At 41.4% G+C, this 22,746-nt stretch overlaps 2 protein-coding genes across 13 annotated transcripts; one reads left to right on the top strand and one right to left on the bottom strand.

Annotated features, from left to right (window-relative positions):
* Nucleotides 1-30: 30 nt before the first annotated feature.
* On the top strand, nucleotides 31-17,515 carry mak (male germ cell-associated kinase). Of its 11 annotated transcripts, XM_036134702.1 has the most exons (17): nucleotides 34-159; nucleotides 2,415-2,578; nucleotides 2,653-2,793; nucleotides 5,086-5,140; nucleotides 5,595-5,716; nucleotides 9,706-9,788; nucleotides 10,585-10,717; nucleotides 10,891-11,062; nucleotides 11,680-11,847; nucleotides 11,957-12,190; nucleotides 12,276-12,484; nucleotides 12,632-12,771; nucleotides 14,224-14,370; nucleotides 15,097-15,183; nucleotides 16,054-16,173; nucleotides 16,352-16,453; nucleotides 16,855-17,515. In XM_036134702.1, the coding sequence occupies exons 3-17, from the start codon at nucleotides 2,693-2,695 to the stop codon at nucleotides 17,016-17,018; spliced, it is 2,037 nt and encodes a 678-aa protein (XP_035990595.1). In that variant the 5' UTR covers nucleotides 34-159; nucleotides 2,415-2,578; nucleotides 2,653-2,692; the 3' UTR covers nucleotides 17,019-17,515. The 11 variants fall into 11 exon arrangements, with proteins under 11 accessions (XP_035990600.1, XP_035990597.1, XP_035990598.1 ...); XM_036134704.1 differs by having other exon boundaries at nucleotides 32-159; nucleotides 2,415-2,793; nucleotides 12,279-12,484; XM_036134703.1 differs by lacking the exon at nucleotides 9,706-9,788 and adding an exon at nucleotides 6,231-6,310 and having other exon boundaries at nucleotides 33-159; nucleotides 2,415-2,793.
* A 59-nt stretch (nucleotides 17,516-17,574) lies between these two features.
* On the bottom strand, nucleotides 17,575-22,046 carry tmem14ca (transmembrane protein 14Ca). Of its 2 annotated transcripts, none has more exons than XM_036134709.1 (5): nucleotides 21,846-22,046; nucleotides 21,268-21,352; nucleotides 18,202-18,303; nucleotides 17,945-18,032; nucleotides 17,575-17,728 (listed from the first exon to the last, which is right to left on the bottom strand). In XM_036134709.1, exons 1-5 carry the CDS (start codon nucleotides 22,029-22,031, stop codon nucleotides 17,668-17,670), a joined length of 522 nt encoding a protein of 173 aa, XP_035990602.1. In that variant the 5' UTR covers nucleotides 22,032-22,046; the 3' UTR covers nucleotides 17,575-17,667. The 2 variants fall into 2 exon arrangements, with proteins under 2 accessions (XP_035990602.1, XP_035990603.1); XM_036134710.1 differs by lacking the exon at nucleotides 21,846-22,046 and adding an exon at nucleotides 21,470-21,593.
* Nucleotides 22,047-22,746: the final 700 nt, after the last annotated feature.

The raw sequence follows: 22,746 nt of genomic DNA, 5'->3' as shown, positions 1-22,746 counted from the left end.
GTTTGTGTGTACGTTTCCATGGAGATAGGTCAAACACGCGCGCACGCGCGCAGTGTGTCGTGAGCGCTGGGATGCAGAGCCGCTCCGTCCAGTTTATCTGGAGCTATCAGCGGAGCCAGGCAACGGCGGAGGAAACGAGCGACAGCCGCCCTAAAACTGGTCAGTTTGAAAGACAGGAGGGAGAAAGTAGACGGAGAGAAACTGATAAGTGCTGGAGAAGGCGAACCTTGAAAAGCTGACATGCCAGGGACTCATTTAAAGTGTATTTTTAAACAGCGCGCCCTGTTATCTGTGTATTTGTCCTGACAGTTGGTGCCTAAATTAGGTCAGTTTATTTATTTAATGTAGACTGTAGCATTTTTTTCCCCTGTAAGGCATGGCTGCTGAATAAGTTCTGATCAAGGAAGTTATTATTGTTTTGTTGAATGGTTATGCATGATCACGTTATGTACTTTAGACGCACTCTTTTTTCCTTTTTTTCCTTGCTAACCTTGCAGGTTTGTGTCTGAGCGGACTTGACCTTGATTAGCTTCCTAATGTCACGTGGCCTGGGCACATCTTAAGTCCTTTTAAATCCCTCCCCAGCAGATTGCAGGCCAGCAGACCTCTGGCCTTTATTCTCCTTTAGCTGCTCAATGTCTCGGTGTGGCTTGGCTATATGCTTTGGGCAAGTACCAAGAAAGATAAATTGAACTTCTGGGGAACAAAAAAAAAGAAGATTAGTTACTTTTAGTATTATCTGGAGTCTTAAAACTGAACCAATTTTAGATGTCCTTTGGTCTTATTTCATTTCACTTCAATCATACATCATCTAGCTGCCCCTTTGCTCTCACTTGACTGCTTCACCTTGCATTTACTCTTATTTGACAGAAGGTTTGTAAAAAAAGCTCCAAAATACAATTCAGATTCACATGAAATACTGTAACCCCCCACCCAAAGAAAAAAAAAACAGACAAAAAGGCATTATGTTAATTAATGTAATATAATAACGTCTGAATTAATTTTCATTTATTACCCTGAAGGTTGTTCTAAAGTACTTTTGGGCTTTTTGTTCAAGCATAAAATATTAATTGCCACAAACATCCACACGTTGTCACTGTCTTTAACAAAATCGCTCATCCTCAGATTAAATTTTGCAAATTTATGAAAGAAACAGCAATATCTAACCGTGACCAGCTTATCTCGCGGCACGGCTGATTATTTTAGCCAAAATATGAGTTTGGTTGATTTGTTTAATTAAGCCGCATTTTGGTCAAAGTTTTGTACTCAACATTGGTTCTCCATTTTAAATGAGCCAGACAAAAACGTCTAATACAAAATAAAGAGCTTTGAAATGTTTCAGGTTTACCACTGAAAAGGTTTTAAATTGAATTTTTCTTTAAATTATTCATACAGCTCAAAGTCATTTTGAGGAGATGCAGAAGCGTAGGAGTGACCAGAGTTTTATTATGTATGAAGCACAAAGTAGTGCATCGAGCACTGCTGGTCAGCTGGCCTAAAGATGGCTACTATAACATCACACATCATAAAACTAGTTAAAACCGAGTCTGGATAAATGAATCTTCCACTGCTTCTTAAAAGAATCAGTTTATCAGGCATTTACACTGTTGTTTACTTTTCTTCTAAATCTGATGTCTATTAATCTAAATCTAAATAATACATAAATGTTATAGATAAACTTGGCAATTAAAGCCGGTTCTGACTCTGCAATCAGTATACCATCGAAGCATCAGTCTGTTTTGGCTGTAAGTAAAAGCAACCATGTTACAACTTTTCCTATTCTCTATTTACGTACGGACGCAATAGAAGCGAACATTTTCGAGGATGTCAAGCTGTGAGATTCTCACAGCAGTAAATGTCTGCTGCTGAAGTTGTTATATTTTATATTGCCGATGCATTGACGCGTCTAGCGTTGTTCAGCACACTGGAAGACAACAGGGGAAACGTTATAAGTACTCTGTAGGTGTTGTCCCTGTAATTGTGAAGGAGCCCCTTAGGGATGGAGATTTTCCTCAACACAACAGCCTAACAGTTTCATCACTGCGCCCTGTGGCGTCGATCAAATCCTCTTGCCGGGCATGGAGCTCGGGGAAACGCTGTGGTTGCCAGTAAGCGTGTTGGTGATGTAACAACCTATTTACATCTCCTGTGGACTAATCCGTCTAGGGCTGCCTGTGTCATCACCCCGGGGTGTTCATGTCACGGCTTCCTACAAGGCTGCACACCTGATCCTCCTCAATCAGGCAAAAAAAAAAAAAAAACTGGGAGTGATCGGATCATAATTTTTGTCCCATCTCTCTTAACATTCAGATTTCCAAAAGCGCGTGAGCTGACCGGATTTATGTTAATATCGCTATATTTTGGAATCAACATGTATCTGATGGATTTCTCTCTTTTTTTCCTCCCCTTTTCAGATGCATCTTTGCTTCAAACTTAACCACATCACGAAGATACAGCCCTTATGATCATGGACAAGGGGCCGCAAGATTCCCTTAAACTCCTGACCCAGTAGATGTGCGACAGTCTAGCTGGTTGAAGACTCTTCATTTTGGCGAAGAAGAACTGGAATCTTCTGGAGGTCAGACTGAAGTTAGCTGAAGAGAACGGGAAAAGGAACCTGAGCGATGAATTAGAGCTGCTCATGTAACGCAGAAGGAGAGTCGAGAAGCCGAGGAAACCGTTTCAGGAGGAGATGAATCGCTACACAACCCTGAAGAAGCTGGGCGACGGCACCTACGGCAGTGTGCTGATGGGGAGAAGCAACGAGTCCGGAGAACTTGTCGCTATCAAGAGGTAAGGATGTTCTTTTGTTTATTGACTATTTATATATCTTGTCAAACCATTACGCTTATATATATTTTCTAATGTAAATATGCAGACGTTAGAATAGATTAATGTTTAGACAGATTAATCAAACGACACATTCGCATTTGGTGAATCACAATCTTTTTTAAGAATGATTATTTTAGCGGCTGAAATATTACTACGGTATTTACACAAACGTTAAACACAAATGCGTAACATGATCTAATCGGCCTTATTTAAGACAAAAAGCAACAATGATTCATTCTCATGTTAAAACAATATATTGATTATTACGGTTATACTGTTGTCTATAACGTGTTCATTTTTTGTTTTGGTTTTCATACTTAGACTTTTGCAAAAGAATTTCAGATGTCCAAAATATAGACTTTTTGTCCCTAAAGCTGCAGTTGGTAACTTTTGTAAAAATGTTTTTTTTTTTTTTTTACACATTTGTTAAAACTGTCGCTATGTTCTGACAGTAAAATATGAAACAGATCATTTGTGGAAAAACCCAAGCTCCTCTGGCTCCTCTGACTCCTCCCAAGGGTCTTACTGCCATTTGCAGAAACCCAGTGGTCCGTCAGAAACAACCAATCAGAGCCAGGAGTGTCTTAATAGTGGCAACCACGCTTGTGTACACGCTGCTCACACCTCCTCCCCTGCACATACAAACTGCGCATACAAACTAACGTTTGTGGAGATCTGCCAGCTGCTCGAATGGTAGACAGGTAAACTGAAGCAGACCGATGAAGAAAAGCAAGAAACATAAAACGAGGGTAGACATCTTAGCAGCGTGGCAGGCTCCGATGTGGGGGGAGGGCTGCAGCGTTGCAGGGAGCAGGGGGGGAGGGACCTGTCAGGCCTGCTTGTTCCAGTTTTCAGGCCAAGTCCACGATGTCCTCCGAACACCTTACTGCAGCTTTAAGCTCTTTTATACACCGCTCCTAGGGAAACAGCGGCTCCAGCTGCAGCGTGGCCGCTTGTGAGAACAGAAGTTCACGTGGTCCTTCCTGTTGCCGCCCCTCATAAATTATTAAAATACAGCCATGGTTTTCCTTTTCTAGGGCAAAACTCGCTCTCTGTGCGCATAAATATCCTATTTCAGTCTCCAAATGCCCCTCTGTTTTCTCATGTTTCTCTGCTGCTATGTTGTTTACACAAGTTAGCATTTAGTCAGTGGGGTGATTTTATTTTGAAATTCACTGGAACCTTATCCAGTCTAGCGCCCGATGCTTCCTGTTTGGCTCGTAAAATCCAGGAGCCTGAGCCGGGGACCGCTGCGGCGGCGTCCGGTCGAACCGAAATTTGGATCCCTTGCGCCCCTCCCCCACCAGCAACAGGTGGGGGAAGGGCATTGTACTCTTTTCCATACAACCTGAGAACCATATATCATATATTGCCCTCCAGTACCTATTAGGTCAATTGTTCTCTATTTAGATTTAAGCTTAGTCCTGTATTGTTCTGTACGTTTGGTTATACCCTTCCTATAAATAACCGTAAAGTCTCTAAAGTGGACCCTCTTTAGATAAATGATCTGTGATGCTCTCCAGCACTCATCATTAACAGACGGAATATAAAACGGCCCAGGGATAACTGGGCTATTCCAGGTTTCTCGGCGACGCGGTGCGAACGAACACGTCGCCCGTATTGGTTGGCGTCTGACACACGGCCGCAGTGTTCAATTATAGACGAGAAACCTGGGAGATGGGTCCACCTGTTGATCGTTCTGGTTACCGTGCAAGATAATACATGTGGTGACGGCGAGAGGCAGTGAAAGTAGAGGGGGGTGTGTGTGTGTCAGGTTCCTGATATTGTGGAGGAGATGCGAAGGACAGGATATGTGCTCACTCTTTAGCGCTTATGTAATTCCAGAGGGAGGGAGAGATGTTGTTGATTTGAGAGGATAACCCAGCGCCGGCTGGCATACAGCTCCTCATGTGTGTGTGTGTGTGTGTGTGTGTGTGTGTGTGTGTGGTAAAAACCAAAAACAAACTAATGTATTGCTTCAATCCAAATGAGAAAATGAGTTGTGTCTGACCGTCATACCTTGGACCCTTAAAGCTTTATTCTGGTTGAATTGAATGCTGTAATTAAAGACAATAGGAGTGAATTGTTTGTACAGTCACATGAAATCTTTATCACTGTAAAGATAAATATAGTGCGATATGGCGGAGTCAAGATCATTTAAGTGGCCCGCAGTCAGAATATCTCTTTTTTTATATACGTTCTATCTGTGCATCAGATGCATTGTTTTCTTTCTTTCTTTCCTGTCTTTCTTAGGATGAAGAGAAAGTTCTACTCCTGGGATGAATGTATGAACCTGAGGGAAGTCAAGGTATGGATGTTACCAGCATATCCTGGCATCACTGAAAGCCGATGAATTCAGACAGGCTGCTTTGTGACGTAGGAAGTGCGACACTCTTGAACAGGTGCCGGTGCCGAAGCAGCAGCGTCGGTATCAGTGTGGCATTTGAAAATGAAGTCGGACAGACACAGAGTTGAGAAAGGGTTATCCGACAGGAAATGGCATTTTCTACAGAGGCGTGTCGGTTGTTCATTCAATTCAGTTAGTGCTGTTAATTAAAGCCTTCCAAGAGACCTGCGTCAACAATGAAACCTTTACAAAACCGCAGGTCGGACATTTCACCACAGAACTGATCGATGCATCTCTGCTAAGATTCAGCTAGCCGAAGGCTATCGATGGGTAAACCTCGCAGGTGAAGCATGTAAACATGATCTTGCAGGCTTCATGGCTGGTTTCTTGTCTGTCCTATTGTCTCTCGCTGCAGTCTTTGAAGAAGCTCAACCATGCGAACGTGGTGAAACTGAAGGAGGTTATCAGAGAGAACGATCACCTCTACTTTGTTTTTGAGTACATGAAAGAAAACCTGTACCAGCTGATGAAGGACAGGTAAGCTGAGGAAGACCACGGTCGGTGTACAGATGTTTGCTCAAACGCCAGGCTTCCATGGTGATATTAGGGCATCACGTCGTCACAAAAAGCCAATTAACATGTTTTAGACATTTAATATTCTGTTTTTTGTTGCATATTTGAAACAGCTAAATGGAATGGTTTAATATTTTCAGTACTTCTGTCAGCATTCGCATGCTCACACGTTTCCATTTCCTAATGCATCGTATACAACAACAACCCTCTGACTTAACACCTTCTCTAGTGGCCTTGATGTTTACACTAGTCTGGACCTCCCCTCCCCCGGTGTATACTCGCAGAACACACCTGGGTCTTTTCGATCACATGAGAAACATAGACCTGCACATCTGCTTCTGGTGTTTTTTTTTTTTTTTTTTTACGATCAGTCAGAATAGCGGTTCAACATCGCTCTACACGAAGGCTATTTATGTCATGAACATTTTTTTTTTCTCTGCCTGCCCCTCAAAATGAAATATCAATTTTATGTTTACAGAAGAAAATTGTTTCCCGAGTCAGTGATAAGAAACATGAGCTTTCAGATTTTACAAGGCCTGTCATTTATTCACAAGCACGGTAGGTGTGCCGCGCTGGGTCCGTGCTTCCGGGTCTGGGAGGACGGTTTCATTCTGCAAGATTCAGTAGCACATGTTTACTGTGCAAGTAATTTAAAATCTGACCTCCAAAAGAAAACTGTGAAGTGATTCGCTAATCAACACTAGCTGGGTTGTTTAAAAGCCTTAAGATTCTTGTAGTATGCGAACCCCTCCATAACTTGTCTTGATGGAAACGTTTGCCTAACTGTCCGGTCTGTATTGTTTCTGTGTGATGAAAGGATGTGTGGATGCCCTTAGTTTGATCTTCAAACGTTTTCAGGACATTCGAAAAGTTATTTTAACTCGACGTAGATCAGAAACTCAAAAAAGATGGTTCCATACAAAAGCATGCATATGTAAATACAGACAATCTGCATATATTCATCCCCCTCCACAAATCAGTGTTTTTAAGTTAATAATAATAAAAAAAACCATTGAATGCAAGCCATAAATAGTCCTGTTTGCTGTTTGCCACAAGCAATGTGGAAACATTGAAAAAAAAAAAAAACTTTAAAGGTACGTTCACACCGAACACGAATAAGACGAATGGAGCAAGTTGTTTATGTAATCACTATGTAAAGGAGCATTTGGCAGCGCATTAATGGTCCCGCAAAGCGAACAGCACAAATTGGGCAAATAGAGCGAACAGAAAATGCGAAAAGCATGGTAAATAAGCGAATAGATCGAAGTAAAACTGAGAATAGAGTAGGGTTGGGCAATAAATGGATTTAATCCATTAATTCCAAATTTACAATTTTTTAAAGATTTCATTTTTGGAAAATCAGTGTTTTATTTTGCCAAAATGAGTATCTGTTTAGGAAAATATATTGTCAAAATAAAGATATATTATATATTGTAGCACCACTAGCAGCAAATATTTTGTTAGGGCAGCCATCTTGTTTTCAGGCATGTTTCACAGCTCAAATTTAGTTGAACTTTGAATTCAGTTGAACTCTCATACGAAATGCTTGACATAAAAACCAGCTTTTAAAACAATTTCTTGAATTTACTTTTGTGAATCGAAAAGGAGGGAAACCGAGGGCAATCGATTAATCAGATTTGGTATAACAAAATCTGGGATCTTATTTTTAAGCCATATCGCCCAGTCCTAGAATAGAGCAAAGGAAAGTTTTTCTCAAATTCGACAATCTGAATCAGTTCACATGGCATTAAGGGTCCTCCTCATCCATTTATTTAATCAAAAAGAAATGCTGTTTATGCGTTACATATTTAGACAGTACAAATAGAATATATATCTATCGAGCAATGATGGATTTAAAGAGGCGAAATGTCAAGCGACCCACGGCAGCCGATCAACGTGAAACACTCGACTTGTTCGTGTTCGGTGTGAACGTACCTTATAGGCAAAAAAACACCCGTTTACCAGAATCTTAATGCTGAAACATGGTGGTGGCGGCATTAGACCGCAGACATGGTTCTCTTCAGCAGCGACAGAGGAAGTGGTGAGAGTTGATTGGAAGAAGGATGGAGCAAAGTATCTGTCAGTAGAAAAGCTGTTAGGGATGGCAACATGCTTGAGACTGGGATGAAGGTTTACCTTCCAGCACGAAAAACTCAACACATAGCCACACTTACAACCGGTTGGTTTAGATCAAAGTATGTTTACATGGTAGAGCGGCCAAATCAAAGTCCTGACCCAAACCCAGTTCAGAAACTTATTCACAGGTGTTCTTCGGTGATTGTGACTGAGTTTTAGGTGTTTTAAGAAGAAGAAACATGAGTGCCAGGGTTCAAGATAGTGTTGACGTAGGCGGGCTGAATACGGACACGCGCAACTCTTTTCAGACCTTGATGTGTAAAAAATCTGGAACACCATGTATCACGCTGGTGAAGATTCTCAGTCATCCAGGTCATGGTCATTCCAAAAAAATTAAAAAACAAAGCAACTGGACTTGTTTTCCGTAGTTGAAGACATTTCACTTCCTCTCCAGGAAGCTTTCTCAATTCAAAAAGTCCGGAGTAATGTGCAGTAACAAGCTTTATACTACTGCCAAACAAAGGCCTTGTAATGGCTTAGATAACATGCAAATTCAACCGGCAACAACAACATGCAAATTCAACCAGCAACATATGGTTGGGACATGCTCAGCCCGGTAACCGGGCATCCCAACTAAAACAGAAGGGAAGCACAAGGAACAGATAGACATCAAAAAAAGATGTCCTCCAAACCTGTGGGTACCCTAACTGGGCTTTTGTCAAATCAGCAAGAAAATCCAAAAGACCCGCTGCAGAACATAATGGTGAGAAGAATAAACGAAAAAACATCGTCATCCCATATGTTGCTGGAGTCTCTGAAAAACTCAAGAGGATTTTCTCCAAACACAAAATTCCAGTACATTTCAAACCTAACAGGACCCTCAGACAGAAGCTGGTGCATCCCAAGGACAAAACCCCCAAACCTAAGATGAGCGGAGTGGTGTATGCAATTCAGTGTAGTGAGGAATGTTTTGATCTTTATATTGGAGAAACCAAACAACCTCTCCACAGACGCATGGCTCAACACAGGAGAGCTACCTCCTCAGGTCAAGACTCTGCTGTCCACCTACACCTTAAGGACAAAGGACACTCTTTTGAGGACCAAAATGTTCACATTTTGGACAAAGAAGACAGATGCTTTGAAAGGGGTGTGAAGGAAGCCATCTACGTTAAGAGAGAAAAAACAACCTTGAACAGAAGAGGAAACCTTAGGTTCCAACTCTCAAAAATTTACAACACAGCTATAGGGTTAATTCTAGCCAATCATCACCTTAACTCTCACCCTCATTTGGGTGATCAAAACATCGTTCCTTCAAGCCAAGCCAATAACAACCCTAACGACTCCTCGTTACAGAGGAGTGGACCAGTTTCGGTTCAATCTGCTGGCTTAATGGCTTTAACGACCGCCCATTACTAAGGGGTGAACCTGTTTCGATTGTATTTGCATGTTATGTAAGCCATTACAAGGCCTTTGTTAGGCAGCAGTATAAAGCTTGTTATTCCACATTACTCCAGACTTTTTGAATTGAGAAAGCTTCCTGGAGAGGAAGCGAAACGTTTCCAACTACGGAAAACAAGTCCAGTTGTTTTGTTTTTTTACTTTTTATGGAATGACCATGTATCATGGTCCTTTCACTTAAGAAGTCTGTTCTACTTTATGTTGATAGGTGACAGAAAATCCCAATAAACTGCATTGGAGTTTGTTGCAATAAAAGTTGCAAATCATTTCAAGGTGCAGGGCTGCTACTGCTCCGTAAACATCCACGCATCCTCCATCCAAAACGCATGCACCTTTCCAGACTTCTCTTCGCTCCACATGTTTTCTCTGATTTCCCTTGTTTTCTGTCCTCTTTTTTTCTCTTCTTGGTGTGCCATTAGAGAGAATAAGATGTTCACAGAGAATGAAATTAGGAACATCATGTTTCAAGTGCTGTCTGGCTTGGCTTTTGTGCATAAGCATGGTAAGGGGGCTTTACTTTTGTCATTTCTCTCCTTTGGACAAAGCAGAAAAACCTTTTGCTTTTTAGGTTTTGATGTATTTCATGTACGCAATCTTGTCACTGTGACCCATGGGTAGAAATGTATTGCATATGTAAATATGTGTGTGTGGTATTAGTTATAGCCACTAGGTATGCCGACGTTTCTCTTAGATAAATTCTACACAGACATGAACCGAAATATATCTTTTCAGACCATTAAACACCTTCACCCCTTTGGCTACGTTTGAATAATTTACAAACATGTGATTTTAATATATAAATATAGGAGACATTTTCTTTTTTTAGTTTCTTTACCTGATGCAACCAGCTGAACTTAGCGTAGATGAAATATTTGCAGGTGAAGTTGTAAAATGTAAAATATATTTAAAAAAAAATAGATTCTGTCAAAACATTCTTTAAAAGTTCTTGGTTGGGCGGATGTTTGATTGTGACTGAATAGAGTCCATAGAAAGCTGGTTCACCCCAGAACCTGAAGGTAAGTGGACGGGATTTCCTTTTTTTGGCCCAGAACATGACGATAAAAATAGGATTTTGATTCCCTTATCATTCATTTAAAGCCCATCTTAACTTGCTGTAAATCTATTAATGTGGGAATGATAAACCAAATGGTGATCTTCCCCATGCTGTGAGTAGTGTACAGTTTATGTTTTGAAACCAATCAGAGAGTAAGTTAGATTCAATATATTTCCTGTTATGTTTATACCCTCCTCTTGCCTCTTGTCTGTTTATGGCCTCTAAATTCGACGGATTTCTTCAGGTTTCTTCCATCGTGACATGAAGCCTGAGAATCTGCTGTGCATGGGTCCAGAACTGGTGAAAATAGCCGATTTTGGACTGGCCAGGGAGATCCGCTCCAAACCTCCGTACACGGATTACGTATCAACGAGATGGTAAAAAAACAAAAAAAAAACAAAACTAGACTTCATGCTAGTGGAGAAATATGATGTATAAACTTAACCGTTGCTTTTGCCAAAAAGTTGAGTTTTTCCTTTTTCTTTGTGAAGTTCAAGTTGAGATGATCTTATGCAGCTCTAAATCAACTTTATTTTCGGTCTGCATCTAGGTACCGAGCCCCCGAGGTGCTGCTAAGGTCATCTACCTACAGCTCCCCTATTGATCTGTGGGCCGTGGGCTGCATCATGGCTGAACTCTATACCCTCAGACCTCTGTTTCCTGGAAATAGTGAAGTGGATGAGATCTTTAAGATCTGCCAAGTCCTGGGCACGGTTAAGAAGGTGAGAATATTGTAGGAGGAAAGAGGTGGAACAGACTGAACTTAAACCAGGCTTTGATTGGATCAATTTAAATCATATAAATTACACATAACACGGAAACTATTTCAATTGTTGTTGTGAAAGGTTTTCTAGACATGGGTTAGTAATAAGTCCTCCTCAGATGGTATTGCAAGAGAATCCACAGTGTCACCTAAAAAACATGAAAGCATGTTGGAAAAAAAACAACATTGGCATACTCGGAAAACCTTCAACTGGATTAAACCAAAAGGACTCTTTACATCAACTCTGTACACAAATGCCACCAAATTGTTTAGGCAAAAGCTCATCCAAGCTGGACAGAAAACACCGTAGACACGTCTTCTAGGGTTAGAAGATTCCTCTGCTGGCTTCAGCTATTTCTACCCTGTGTTCCCTCTCTAAGCAAATTATAATCCACGTGTTATGAAACTAGAAATCTCTCGCAGGTGCCGACACAAATTGTAAAAGTGGAGTTGAATTTCAAAATGCAATGGCGTTGGACAGTGTCCAATAATGGAGAAATACTGTTTTACAAGCATGATTTGGTACAGGGACGTTGTTCTGCACATAGGTGACGCTTTGATTGTCTTTCCATTTAGATGGACTGGCCAGAGGGCCACCATCTGGCATCTGCTATGAACTTTCGCTTTCCCCAATGTGTGCCGACCAACCTGAAGACCCTTATTCCAAATGCCAGCAAGGAGGCTATTGCGCTGATGCAGGACCTCCTGCAGTGGGACCCCAAAAAAAGGCCCACCGCTGTACAGGTGAGGAAAATCTTATGGGACGCCTCGGCCCGACGTACGCGCCTTTCATTTGTGTGCTGGGAATGAGAGTTTAACAGCGTCTGTCCTTCTCATTCCTCTCAATGGCAAGGCCTTGCGGTACCCTTATTTCCAAGTGGGCCAGGTGTTAGGGCCTCGGCCTCAGAGCCAAGAGGTTAAGAAGGTCCAAACCCGGCCAGCGGTCCAGAAGCAGCTCTCCGAGTCAAAGACGGATCCCCAGCAGTCGTCGTCAGAGTCCAAAGCTTCCGCATCTAGAAACAGTCAGCCTCTTCAGCAGATCCCCCTGCCTCAGGTCGACAGTAAAACGGGAGGCGTCAGCCACGCCGTGAGTAGCCTCAATGAGATCCACTCAATTCCAAACGACGCATCTGGAATGCATCGACCCAAACATGACAGGGCTTTTCCTTCAGAAGGCGGAACCAGCAGGCGGTGAAAATGCTTCAGGGGGCAGCGGGGCGGGGCCGCTGAAGAGCGGCCGCCGTCGCTGGGGACAGGCAGTTTCCAAGACGTCGGACAGCTGGGACGAATCCGACCAATCGGAAAGCGCCGCCTCCAACTCCAAGAAGCCCAGCCTGGGGAGCGCGGAGGAGAACAGGAGCCCCAAAGAGCTCTGCTCACAGTAAGCGCCGTAGTGCCTTGAAACGTGGGGCAGATTTCAGTTGGGAGGCGTATCGTTGTGCAGTTTCCGAAGAATGTAAGAGTGCAGCTCGTTTTGGAGGAAAAGAAATAAACCCCTTGCAATGATCATAATTGAATTTGTTTGCAGGACCAAGGAGCAGAAACCTCTGTATTCATTCAGCACAGTTACAAAGATCCCCAACAACGTTAAAGTCGGCCTAACGGATTATAATCTTCCGGGATCAGCAGCACGCCAGCACTATCTTAGCCAGTCCCGTTACTTACCAGGTAAGACGAACAGGCAGCCTTCTGTTGACAGCCAAAAGTCACGCAATTCATAGAAAAAACGGATTAAATAAATAATTTATTCATAAATTTATTCATAAATAATTTATTCATCAGACACATAAATACATAGTTATTGAATGGTTTCAGTAATTTTGTAAATACATAATTAAATCTGAAAATTGTTAATCCGTTCGCAGTCATATGTTAAAAGCATATTTTTTTTTGTATTTATTTCATTTAATTATTTGATAGTCAAACATCTCATGAGTTTATTTGATCGTTCATCCTGGATAAGCGACAACAGTTGTTGAGGTCAGCGTTGCTAAATTGAAGTTGACTGGTCTGCCGTTGAGTTGCTGTGCCGGGCAACCCAGCCGGCCATGAGGGTCAACCAACCAGCTTATCTCATCAGTGCACGGTCGCAGGGAGAGCTGCTGCTGATCTTCACAAAGCGCAGTGACAATGACAATTACTTCACAGTGAACTGCTGTACAGACGATACCAAACGTTGAACACAATTTTACTACATAATGAGTTCCGGTTTTAATTAAGGACTTTGACATTTAATCATTTGTTTATTTAATACGTTATTGACACTTTAATATAATTCTAGATTGTTTTACAGTGACAACATACCCCCCCCCCCCAAAAAAAAGAAAAAAGTTTCAGATGGTGATGACCTGTTAAATCATGAAACATAGAATATGTCTGACCAAGTTAACCCTGAATTGTGCCCTCTAGCAGAAAGTCCTGGAGGAGAACGTCTGTGACCTTACATTCAAGCACTCATAGGTTATGCAGCAGAACTGTGACCCGGAGAACACCAGCTAGTCCACCTCAAAAAACAGAAGACAAAGGTTTTGGAGTGGCCTAGTTAAAGTCTAGGGTTTGTGTTTTAGCAGTTCATGCGTCATACCTGATGTGGTTGGTGTAAAAGCCGTTCTGTAAAAAGAGTGGGCCAAAATTACTTCACCGTGGTGTGAAAAAAACAAAACAGTTTTTACTATTGGCCTCGGGAGCTGTTGCTGCCAAAGTTGAGACAACGGGTTATTAACTTTATGAGGCAAGAAGATTTTCACACAGGCCCAGGTTGGTTTAGATAGGGTTTGAAAACTGCAGTCATTTTTCTCTTGTATAAATTAGTTTCTTTATCTGAAACAACGAAGTGTGACTAGAAAGCAAAAACAGCTAGTAAGCAGGGAAAAACCCTTTGTACAGTAATGTATGTATCATATATCTGCACTGTCGGCCCCTCTTAAGCCTCATCCTTTATGCTGTTAATTGCAGAAACTGAACAATTACTAGTTTGTTTTCTAGAGATACTCGTAAGCCTTTTTTCCCCCCATGAGGGAACTTTTCTTAAGTTAGGCTTCCAAAGACTTATTGAAATTCATGAAAACTCAGATTTGATCTGCCGGCTCCATTGTTATGTAAACTGTTTGTTGCTTTAAGGTTTAATTGGCAAGAATCTGACATCCTCTGGAGAGAAGGAGCTGGGTGGAATGTCACTGCGGGACCTGTGGGGGAACGCCACACACGCTGTCAATAAACCTCTCTGCCCCATAGGGGGAGGAATAGCCGTCACCAGAGCCAACGCAGGTAAGGACTGATGATATGGATTATGGAAACGCTAAGAGGTGCTTACTCAGGAACATACTCGGGTTCCCAGATTACTCTAACTAACAGATGCTAAATGTAATAATTATGTTTAAAAGATAAAAACTGGTTGCACACTGCTATTGCTTAGCATCATACCTGCTTGAGCTATATTTTCAGCCTACTGCACAGGTTTGGTTTGTACGTTTTTCCTTTTGTCTGACTCAAGTGTTGATTTTCACACAACATAGTGTGTTATTTATCAAGAGACACAAAGGTGTGTGTTACAACAAATCTAACTAGTTGCTCTGTAGCTCAACTACTAACCTAGGGCTTTTTAGCAGCTAAAGTGTCACTCAAGCTCTGGGTTCAGCATTAGTTTTAACGCTGGCAGCTTTAGAGGTATAAGGCATCTATAAATCATTCGTAGGGTAGGCACTCGCACAACATCTACCTCCTTCCTTTGCCTGTCTTTCTCTGACCTCTGCTTTTCCTTTCATTATGTATTAATGAGATTCAGTCTGATTGTTAGAGATCAAGCGCTCCTTAAATGACCTCTAACTGTACCCACCCCACTCTTCAACTTTCTGCTACTGTTGTTGGTTCACTGCTCCTATTTCTTTCTTTTTTTTATGCTATTTTTTTCTCTAAAATGTTTTATTTTCTCTTTTTTTCCCCCCCTGCTGCACGCATTTCTTCTCCAACTCTACCATATTGCCGTGAGATTAGAAGAGAACGCCCCTAAATCGGTGGCTAGCACTCCAGAGAAAACTGTTAGCAAAGAACGAATACTGGAGAAAATTGATCTGTCGAAAGGTACTTCAATTAAACAACTCATAAAACAGCATTTCGGCTGTTTTATGAGCTAACGGTACTTATACAGACGGAGACGCATTCTGATTTTGCATTACTTCAGTGTGCAAAGGTTCATTTGAGTAACTATGTCAGAAAACTATGACGTAAACATCTTTATTAACTGATACAGTAAACGTAGGGCTGGACGATAATTGAATAACATTATATATATATATATATATATATATATATATATATATATATCGATGGTAGAAAAAAAGGTCAATAACAACAGTTTTCCTTCCTTTTGCATTCTGTCATGTAGGTTAATATTACAGTCATTACATCCTCCCAACCAATCACAACGCAGACCCAGAAACCAAGCTCCGCCCCTTTCAAAGAGTTCAAAGAGCACATGTGTTTTTTTTTTTTTCTTTTTTGAAAACTTGTAGTTTTGGTAAGAAATTGGTTGAATAAAGGGTTGAGTTTGAGTTCAGTGTTTGTGTGTTCTGTATCTAAAAATAAGTTGCTAAGCAATAGCATAAAATAGCCAGGGCTGTACTTAAAATCTATGTTTTGAATTAGTTGATAATTATCGATATCGATAATTATCAACTCTGTTTTATCGATATGCTTTTTTTTTTCTATATCGTCCAGCCCTAAGTAAACGCAATAGCTATGACGCATTAGCCAGTGGGCTGGCAAATCCAACCTGTTATTCAAATTGAGGCTTCAAACTGGCCACATCCGGTTGCATTCAAGAAGACCCCACCCTTCCTATACAGCTTTTACATTTATAGTTGGTACAAGTGTTTGTTTTAAGTGAAATATTGTTGTTCAGCTATTCGGGGCTTTTAGCTCACAATTTTTTTGTTTCCTATTCTCTTAAAGGGAACTTTGTAAGCACCAAATACAACCTCCCCAGCGGTTACATCCCTTCTTTCCAAAAGAAAGAGGTGGGCACCGTGGGGCAGAGGATCCAGCTCGCCCCTCTGGCTGGCCAGCACTCAAGTAAGAATTTCACCTCTCATCTTTATCTGGTCGTCGCAGATAAAAACCTCTCGCACCTGTTGAATTCAAGCTGGCTTCTTTGTCAATGACACTGCATACTCCTTTTCTATTCTGTTACTTCCTACATCTCTGTCAAAACTGACTTATTCAAACCTTTTCTCTTATGTCTTTACTTCAGTCAATCTTTCTTCTAATTCTTCTCCCGATCATAAAAAAGAAAAGACCAAATCCGCAAAACTCAAGCCCATTTCCAATTCTTCACTTACTGAAACTAATGAAGGTACCTGTTATGTAGATGATTATTTTTGGTTTCCATTTATTCGCTGATATTTTTAGTATTTTGATGTATAGTAAAAAAATATTTAGTCATATTCCATAAACTGTAATATGTGTTCATATGAAAGTGGTGATACTCACATTAAAAGAAACATTTCAGCATGTTAGATTTGTCTAATATAATATTCTAATAGTAAATATTGTGTTTTAATTAGCTGTAAGCAGGAATCCATCCTAATTAGCAGAACTAAAGGCGTAAAATCATCAGTCTGTGTGTAATCTGTGCTAGCTGCTGCTTTACTGAAATAAATTAACTTTTTCTAACCTATTGTACTCAATGTGACTGCATATATCACTTGATGTGAACTGGAAGCAGAAACCCAACTGACTGATGCGTCTCCTCAGATTACGAGGGCTGGAAGAGTCGAGCAGACAGGACTCAGGCGAAGGGCAGCAGCAGCTTCTCAGCACTGGGGAAAACCTCCGGCAGCCTCCTGAGCCGGGCTCCGGCCGTGCAGCCGGTCCACGGCAGGGTGGACTGGACATCCAAGTACAGCGGGAACCGATAATCCAAGCGAGCGGGGCGCAACAGCTGGCTGCCGTCGTTGATGGCAAATAGAGATCTTGAGCTGTTTTTCTGCCGCCTCATTCAACATATTTTACCCCAGGATGTGGTAAACCGATCAGCTTTTTTTTTTAGTGAACTTGTTTTCTATGGTTGTACATGTTTGCCAGGCATTCTCTAAGTATTGTTGCGGGGTTCAGTGTGAGCCAATTCAACTGGTAATGCTTAATTGGGTGGGTGGGGAGGGGATTGCTTTTTTTTAACTTAATTTTTTTTTGTAAATAATTTCTTTTGTTGAAACATTTACAAAGATAAATTCCCACAGCTTCAATCTTTGGATTTTAAGTAACGGTTATGAATGATAATTTTGGTACTGTAAAGCAACCCCCTGGAGTCTTTGTATTATGCAACAAAATAATTTAAGATTTTGTAATGATTTTATACTAATAAACTTCTAGACGTCAAGGGTGTATTCCTTAAAAAAAAAAAAAAAAAAAAAAACACAAGACACGTATTTCTGTACAAATTATACATTTTATAATCAAACAGATTTTTGTTGGTTTTTTTTTTGTTGCACAAAGTAACAGCAAATGTCAACTTCCCCAAAACATGACCAAACAGGATGAGGAGACGGTTCTTGAAGAGCCTTCACCTCATGGGGACCCCGTAGGTTTCCGTAGCAAAGCCAAACTAAGCTTCCCCACCATCAGCAGACTGAAATGAAAGGATCGCGTTAAGCTCCCTTAACACTGACAAAAACAACATACTTCAAGTTAGCTGGGAAGAAAAAAGCAACATTGATCCCCTGAAATCTTACTATGAAACCCACCCAAATACCACCATCAAATCCACATTTTTTTTTTTAACATGCTCCACTAATATCCTTTCTGGTGTTTGTTGCGCTAATAGAGATCTGATCTGAGAACCAACCTGGCTCCTGCCATCAAACCAGCCGGCATGAACTTCCTCGACCCGTAGAACCTCTTCCCCATGATGGCGGACAGAGCTCCTGACGTAGCTGCAACGTTGAAGGTGACAGTTAGGGAACCGAGTCACGCGAAAGGCTTCTGACATGGTTAAGAAAGCAAACCCAGTTTCTGTTTGGTCACCGTTTACCTGAAGGCTCATTTCTGGGATAATCCCGATCCTGTGTTTTGATAATGTGCGTGTCAAATTATTCAACGTACCTAAAGACACCCAGACGTTGTTAGGGTCGTTGGAGATCTGGTAGGCGCCGAAACCTGCTAGCCCCCCAAAGAGCAGCCCAGCAGCCAGGGAGGGGACACTGCCTGTGTGTGAGAGAGAGGAAGTAACCCATCTGACACAAAGGACTGAAAATCATAACGTTTAAAGACAATCTCACTTTTTATGAAGGGACAGGACTATCTTTTAAAGGCAAAACTGGAATTATCATCTTAATAACACTTATGAAAGACTTTTCAATGGGTTTATTTGTGATTGTTTGGCTCTTATATCAGTTTATAATCCTTTTAACTGGGGGAAAGGTAACATTTCTTTAAAAAAAAAAAATGTGGAAAAAGTCTGCTGTTCTAGATATCTGGGTGTGTGGATTGATGAGGTTCTTCACAGATCTGGGCAAAACTTCTTTTTCCGTTGCTGCCCCACGGGCAGAGAATAATAGTCAGCGTTCTCTGAAGCTTCAGGATCACATTCCCCTGAGTGCCTTTAAAACTGTTGTAAAAAAGGTCTCTGACTGAAGAGTGTAAGTGTCATTCTTCAGTTGAACTGTAAATTGTTTTATCCGTGTCTAGATGTTTGTATATGGAATGTTTCTGGTGCCTCTTGGCCAGGTCTACCTCGAAAAAGAGATTTCACGTCAAGGAGCTTCCTGGTAAAATGAAGGTTAAATAAATTAATTAATTAATTAATCCCAAAACTTGTTTAGATGGGAGAAACTGATTTAAAAAAAATTTTGTTCTTGTGAGGAAATAAAAAAAAATTGGAAAAAAAAAGATGCAAGATTTTCTTCGAGCCAAAGCAAGTCCGGCACATTTTAGGGGATTTGTTAATGCACAGTTCTTTTATTATAAGATCATGAAGATTATGTAATGCATACTAAGACATCAAGCAAATGTTTTCAACTTTACTTTGTGGTCACCTGTCTCTAAAATTCAATAGCGTTAGTCAATGTAAGTAAAAACAAACATTTAGGACGGATGGAGAAAAAAAATATCTCATTTAGCGAAAATGACAGCGTGATAAATGAATAATCCACTCTAAAAAATGTATTAAATTTGTTGTGAAACTGAATTTAGGGAACAAGTCTTCTTTCATATACAAACAGCTACCGTCTATCACCCACAGAACACCAAGGTAGCTGCCAGACAGGAAACTAACTAATTCCTGATCCAGCTTTATCATCAATTAGAGTCAGGACATTTCTAAAATGAAGGTCTGCCTGGCCAGCAACAAGGACAGAACAAGCTGATTTCTAGAAGCTTGCTTGTTACCACTAAATGTACAAATTTGACACCTGAAACACAAACTGTCCCTGATTACACTGAACCTAGTTGGAGGGCCTTGGGTTTTGAAAAAAAAAAAATCAACATTCCACAAGTTGGGAATTTGTTGGGATATCTACGTCACACTGGACTAAACGCTCGACACTAAATAGTCGAGGGAAATCCCATGTGACACACGTCAGAATAAGACTGAGAATAAAGTGTTGCTAGAATATAACGGGTTTGCTTACTTCATCACTAAATACTAAGACGTATGCCATTTTAATAATGAAGCCAGACGAGCCTTCATAAGCGTAATGCCTATTGCCGCGCCGGTGAGTGGCGAGGCGACGATGCTACACGAGTAACGGTGGAGAAGCGTCGCGAAAACAAAGGCTGCATGCGAAAGAGTCTAATTGGTAACCAACTCTAGAGCCAAAGCGGAAGTGCATCAGCGGTCGGCGTGAAGAGTGCTGTCTGAATAGTGCAATCGGTAAAGAAGGAGGTAGGAAAAGGAGCCTGTATGCTTCCTGTCATAACGCCTTTGGCATAAGGAGGTCACGATGTCCCTTACTGGCGTAAAGGAGCTATAAGGAATCAATCCTTTGCATGACATCAAGTAATTAAGCCCACCTCATGGACATTAACGAAAGTGTCCGGAGAAAAGAGAGTGCACACTTTGTATGCGTTAGTGTTAGTAAATCCACAGAAAACAACATTGTCCGCAACGCCGAAGTCCGCCATTATTGCTGTTTGTGTGCTATCGCATGCGTGTTAAGGGAGAGGCGAAGTCTACGTTGGCCGGCATGGGGTTGCATGCTGCGGATGGGGTTTCAAGACGTAGCCGCCACAGCCCCGCGGCTTCATACTTATTCTCTCTGGTGGCCGATTTCAAATGCGGCCGGTTTCACAGCCACTTCGTCCGGATAGGACCCCCTAATCAACCAAGAAGTTAGTAGGACTGCTTTAATGCAACAGAAAGCCTTTGAGAACCACTGCTCTAAATGAGGTTTTCAAGTCAGCGGATGTCCCCGAGTGGTTCAGACAGACCCATCTGAATATGGCGTTCTCTACTGACGGAGCTTGAGAAGCTCTGCGGAGAGGAACCGAAAACAAAACACCAAAAGCAAAGTAAGCCGAGAAGACCCGAGGCGGCCCCCTGCTGCAAAAGTTGCTTCTTCAACAAAACATCAAGCCATTGTTGTGAATACTTTATAGATTTTTTATAGCCTACGAATTTAAAAAAAAAAAAAAAAAAGTCTTTAAAGTATGATTGTTATTGTAGATGTATTTATTTTGAATAAACGTCTCAAATTCGGTTTTTAGAAATGTCAGTAACGGAACAAAAAGCAAGTAGAAACGAAGGGGTGTGACTCCTATCTGGTGGCACTGTACCAGAAACATTTGTTACCACACCCAACATGCAGACCATTCATTGGGACCACCCAATAGATAAGTTTATTAAAAAAAAATGTAACTGAGCAAAGACATCTAGTCATCCCTCGTTTGTTTACATTGGTTTTTTTTAAAAAGGAGTTACGCGTTCTTCTTCTTTTAATTTTTTTTTATGATTCCCCCCAATAGATAGGCATATATTAACAAAATGTAACTGAGCAAAGACATCTAGTCATCCCCCTTTTGTTTACATTGGGTTTTTTAAGGAGTTACGCGTTATTCTTCTTTTAAAAAAAAAAATGTATGACCCCCCCCCCCCCCCCCAGCACACACTACAGTAGACTGTCTGCACTAAAGCCAACAGACAGGATGAGCTCCCAGCTGATCATCTCTCACCTGCTTTCACATAACCGACGACTCCACCGGACGCCACCAGGGTGGCGTATCCGTATCCGATCCAATCCACGGACATGTTGGTCGCCTGCGCACAGAAACCCAGCAGAGGGTGTGAGGGACACGAACACATAATAAACACATCCAAACATTCAGACCAACGCAGCCGAGCCCCCCCGCTCCGACCCCCCGGATCACTACTTACAGGCGCAGAGCCATTGCTTGAGAAGCCGCCTGCCTCCGCGTGTGAAACGGGGATGTTATTGAAAACTAAGGGAACCAACAGAACGCATGGAAACATGTCTGAGAAACGCCGACGCTGTCATTAATATTAGGATCTCGACAGATCTGGCTGCGCAGATGGGCGCACATGCTTAAGTCTGTGCGTTTGGCTTAAAAGATAAGACGGAGCCGCCGCACGCAGCAGGAGAGAGGCCACTGGCTTTGGCTGGGATTGCGACGCACGCAAAGTAGCGCTAAAAGCCTGCAGACAAAAGGCGGCTTTCAACGACGGGACGCTTCGGAATGATAAGAGAGAGAGGCAAGAAAAAAAAAGAAACAAGTAGAAAAGGAGATCCAACCTTGCTCCGTGTTTGTCCTCTGTCCCCACCAACGGCAGCTTGTTCTCCGCCGAACACAAATGAAGGTTGCGCACGGAGGCTGCACGGCGTTTGGTGGCTGACGGGAAATGTAGGCGTAGCTCTCTGCCGAGCGGCGCGGGACGCGGTGCTGTGTCTTTCGGGGGGGCATTTAAAAGCTCCAGTCATGTGATTACCGGGCTGCTAATGTGCTGTTTATTTTTTTACAAGATAGATAACATTTTTTTTTCGAAAACAGTTTTTATTTCGTTCGTTCAATTCAACAAGTGAAACTTGCGTGTTGTTTAGATTTATCAGGAATGATACATTAATAAGTGCTTGTATCAGTTGTGTTTCCTAAATCGGGCTCCCATGGAATGGATGCAAGCCTGACTTAACAAAATAACTGAATATCTTAGAAAGTAAAATCAATTAATATATATATATATATATATATATATATATATATATATATATATATATATATATATATATATATATATATATATATATATATATATATATATATATATATAGCTACTTTTGACACAGATATGTCACAGAGAGGAATTCTGCTCTAATGTGTGGAGTATAATGGTGGAGGACAAGTCCTCCTGATAAAACATAGCCGAACCCCCTCCAGCAGGGGACAAGCTTGGCCCTTCAAATCCTCACTGCTTATCTGCTCTTCCTCCACGCTATTTAACGGCAGGATCAGCCAGAGGGAAATGCTGTAGCCTTCATTGGCCACGAGGTGGCACCACAGGATCATATCAGGGCCTTTTCCGCTGCATGTGTGCTTAATTGCTCTAGGGCTTCATTTAAAGTTGTTCATTTTTAACAATATATATATATATATATTGATTCTACTTTCTAACATATTCAGTTATTTTGTTAAGTCAGG

This window comes from Fundulus heteroclitus, unplaced genomic scaffold, assembly GCF_011125445.2.
Source record: "Fundulus heteroclitus isolate FHET01 unplaced genomic scaffold, MU-UCD_Fhet_4.1 scaffold_9.2, whole genome shotgun sequence".
Classification (NCBI taxonomy): domain Eukaryota; kingdom Metazoa; phylum Chordata; class Actinopteri; order Cyprinodontiformes; family Fundulidae; genus Fundulus; species Fundulus heteroclitus.
Note: the sequence above shows the minus strand (reverse complement) of the source record. Positions and strands in the feature narration are given on the sequence as shown.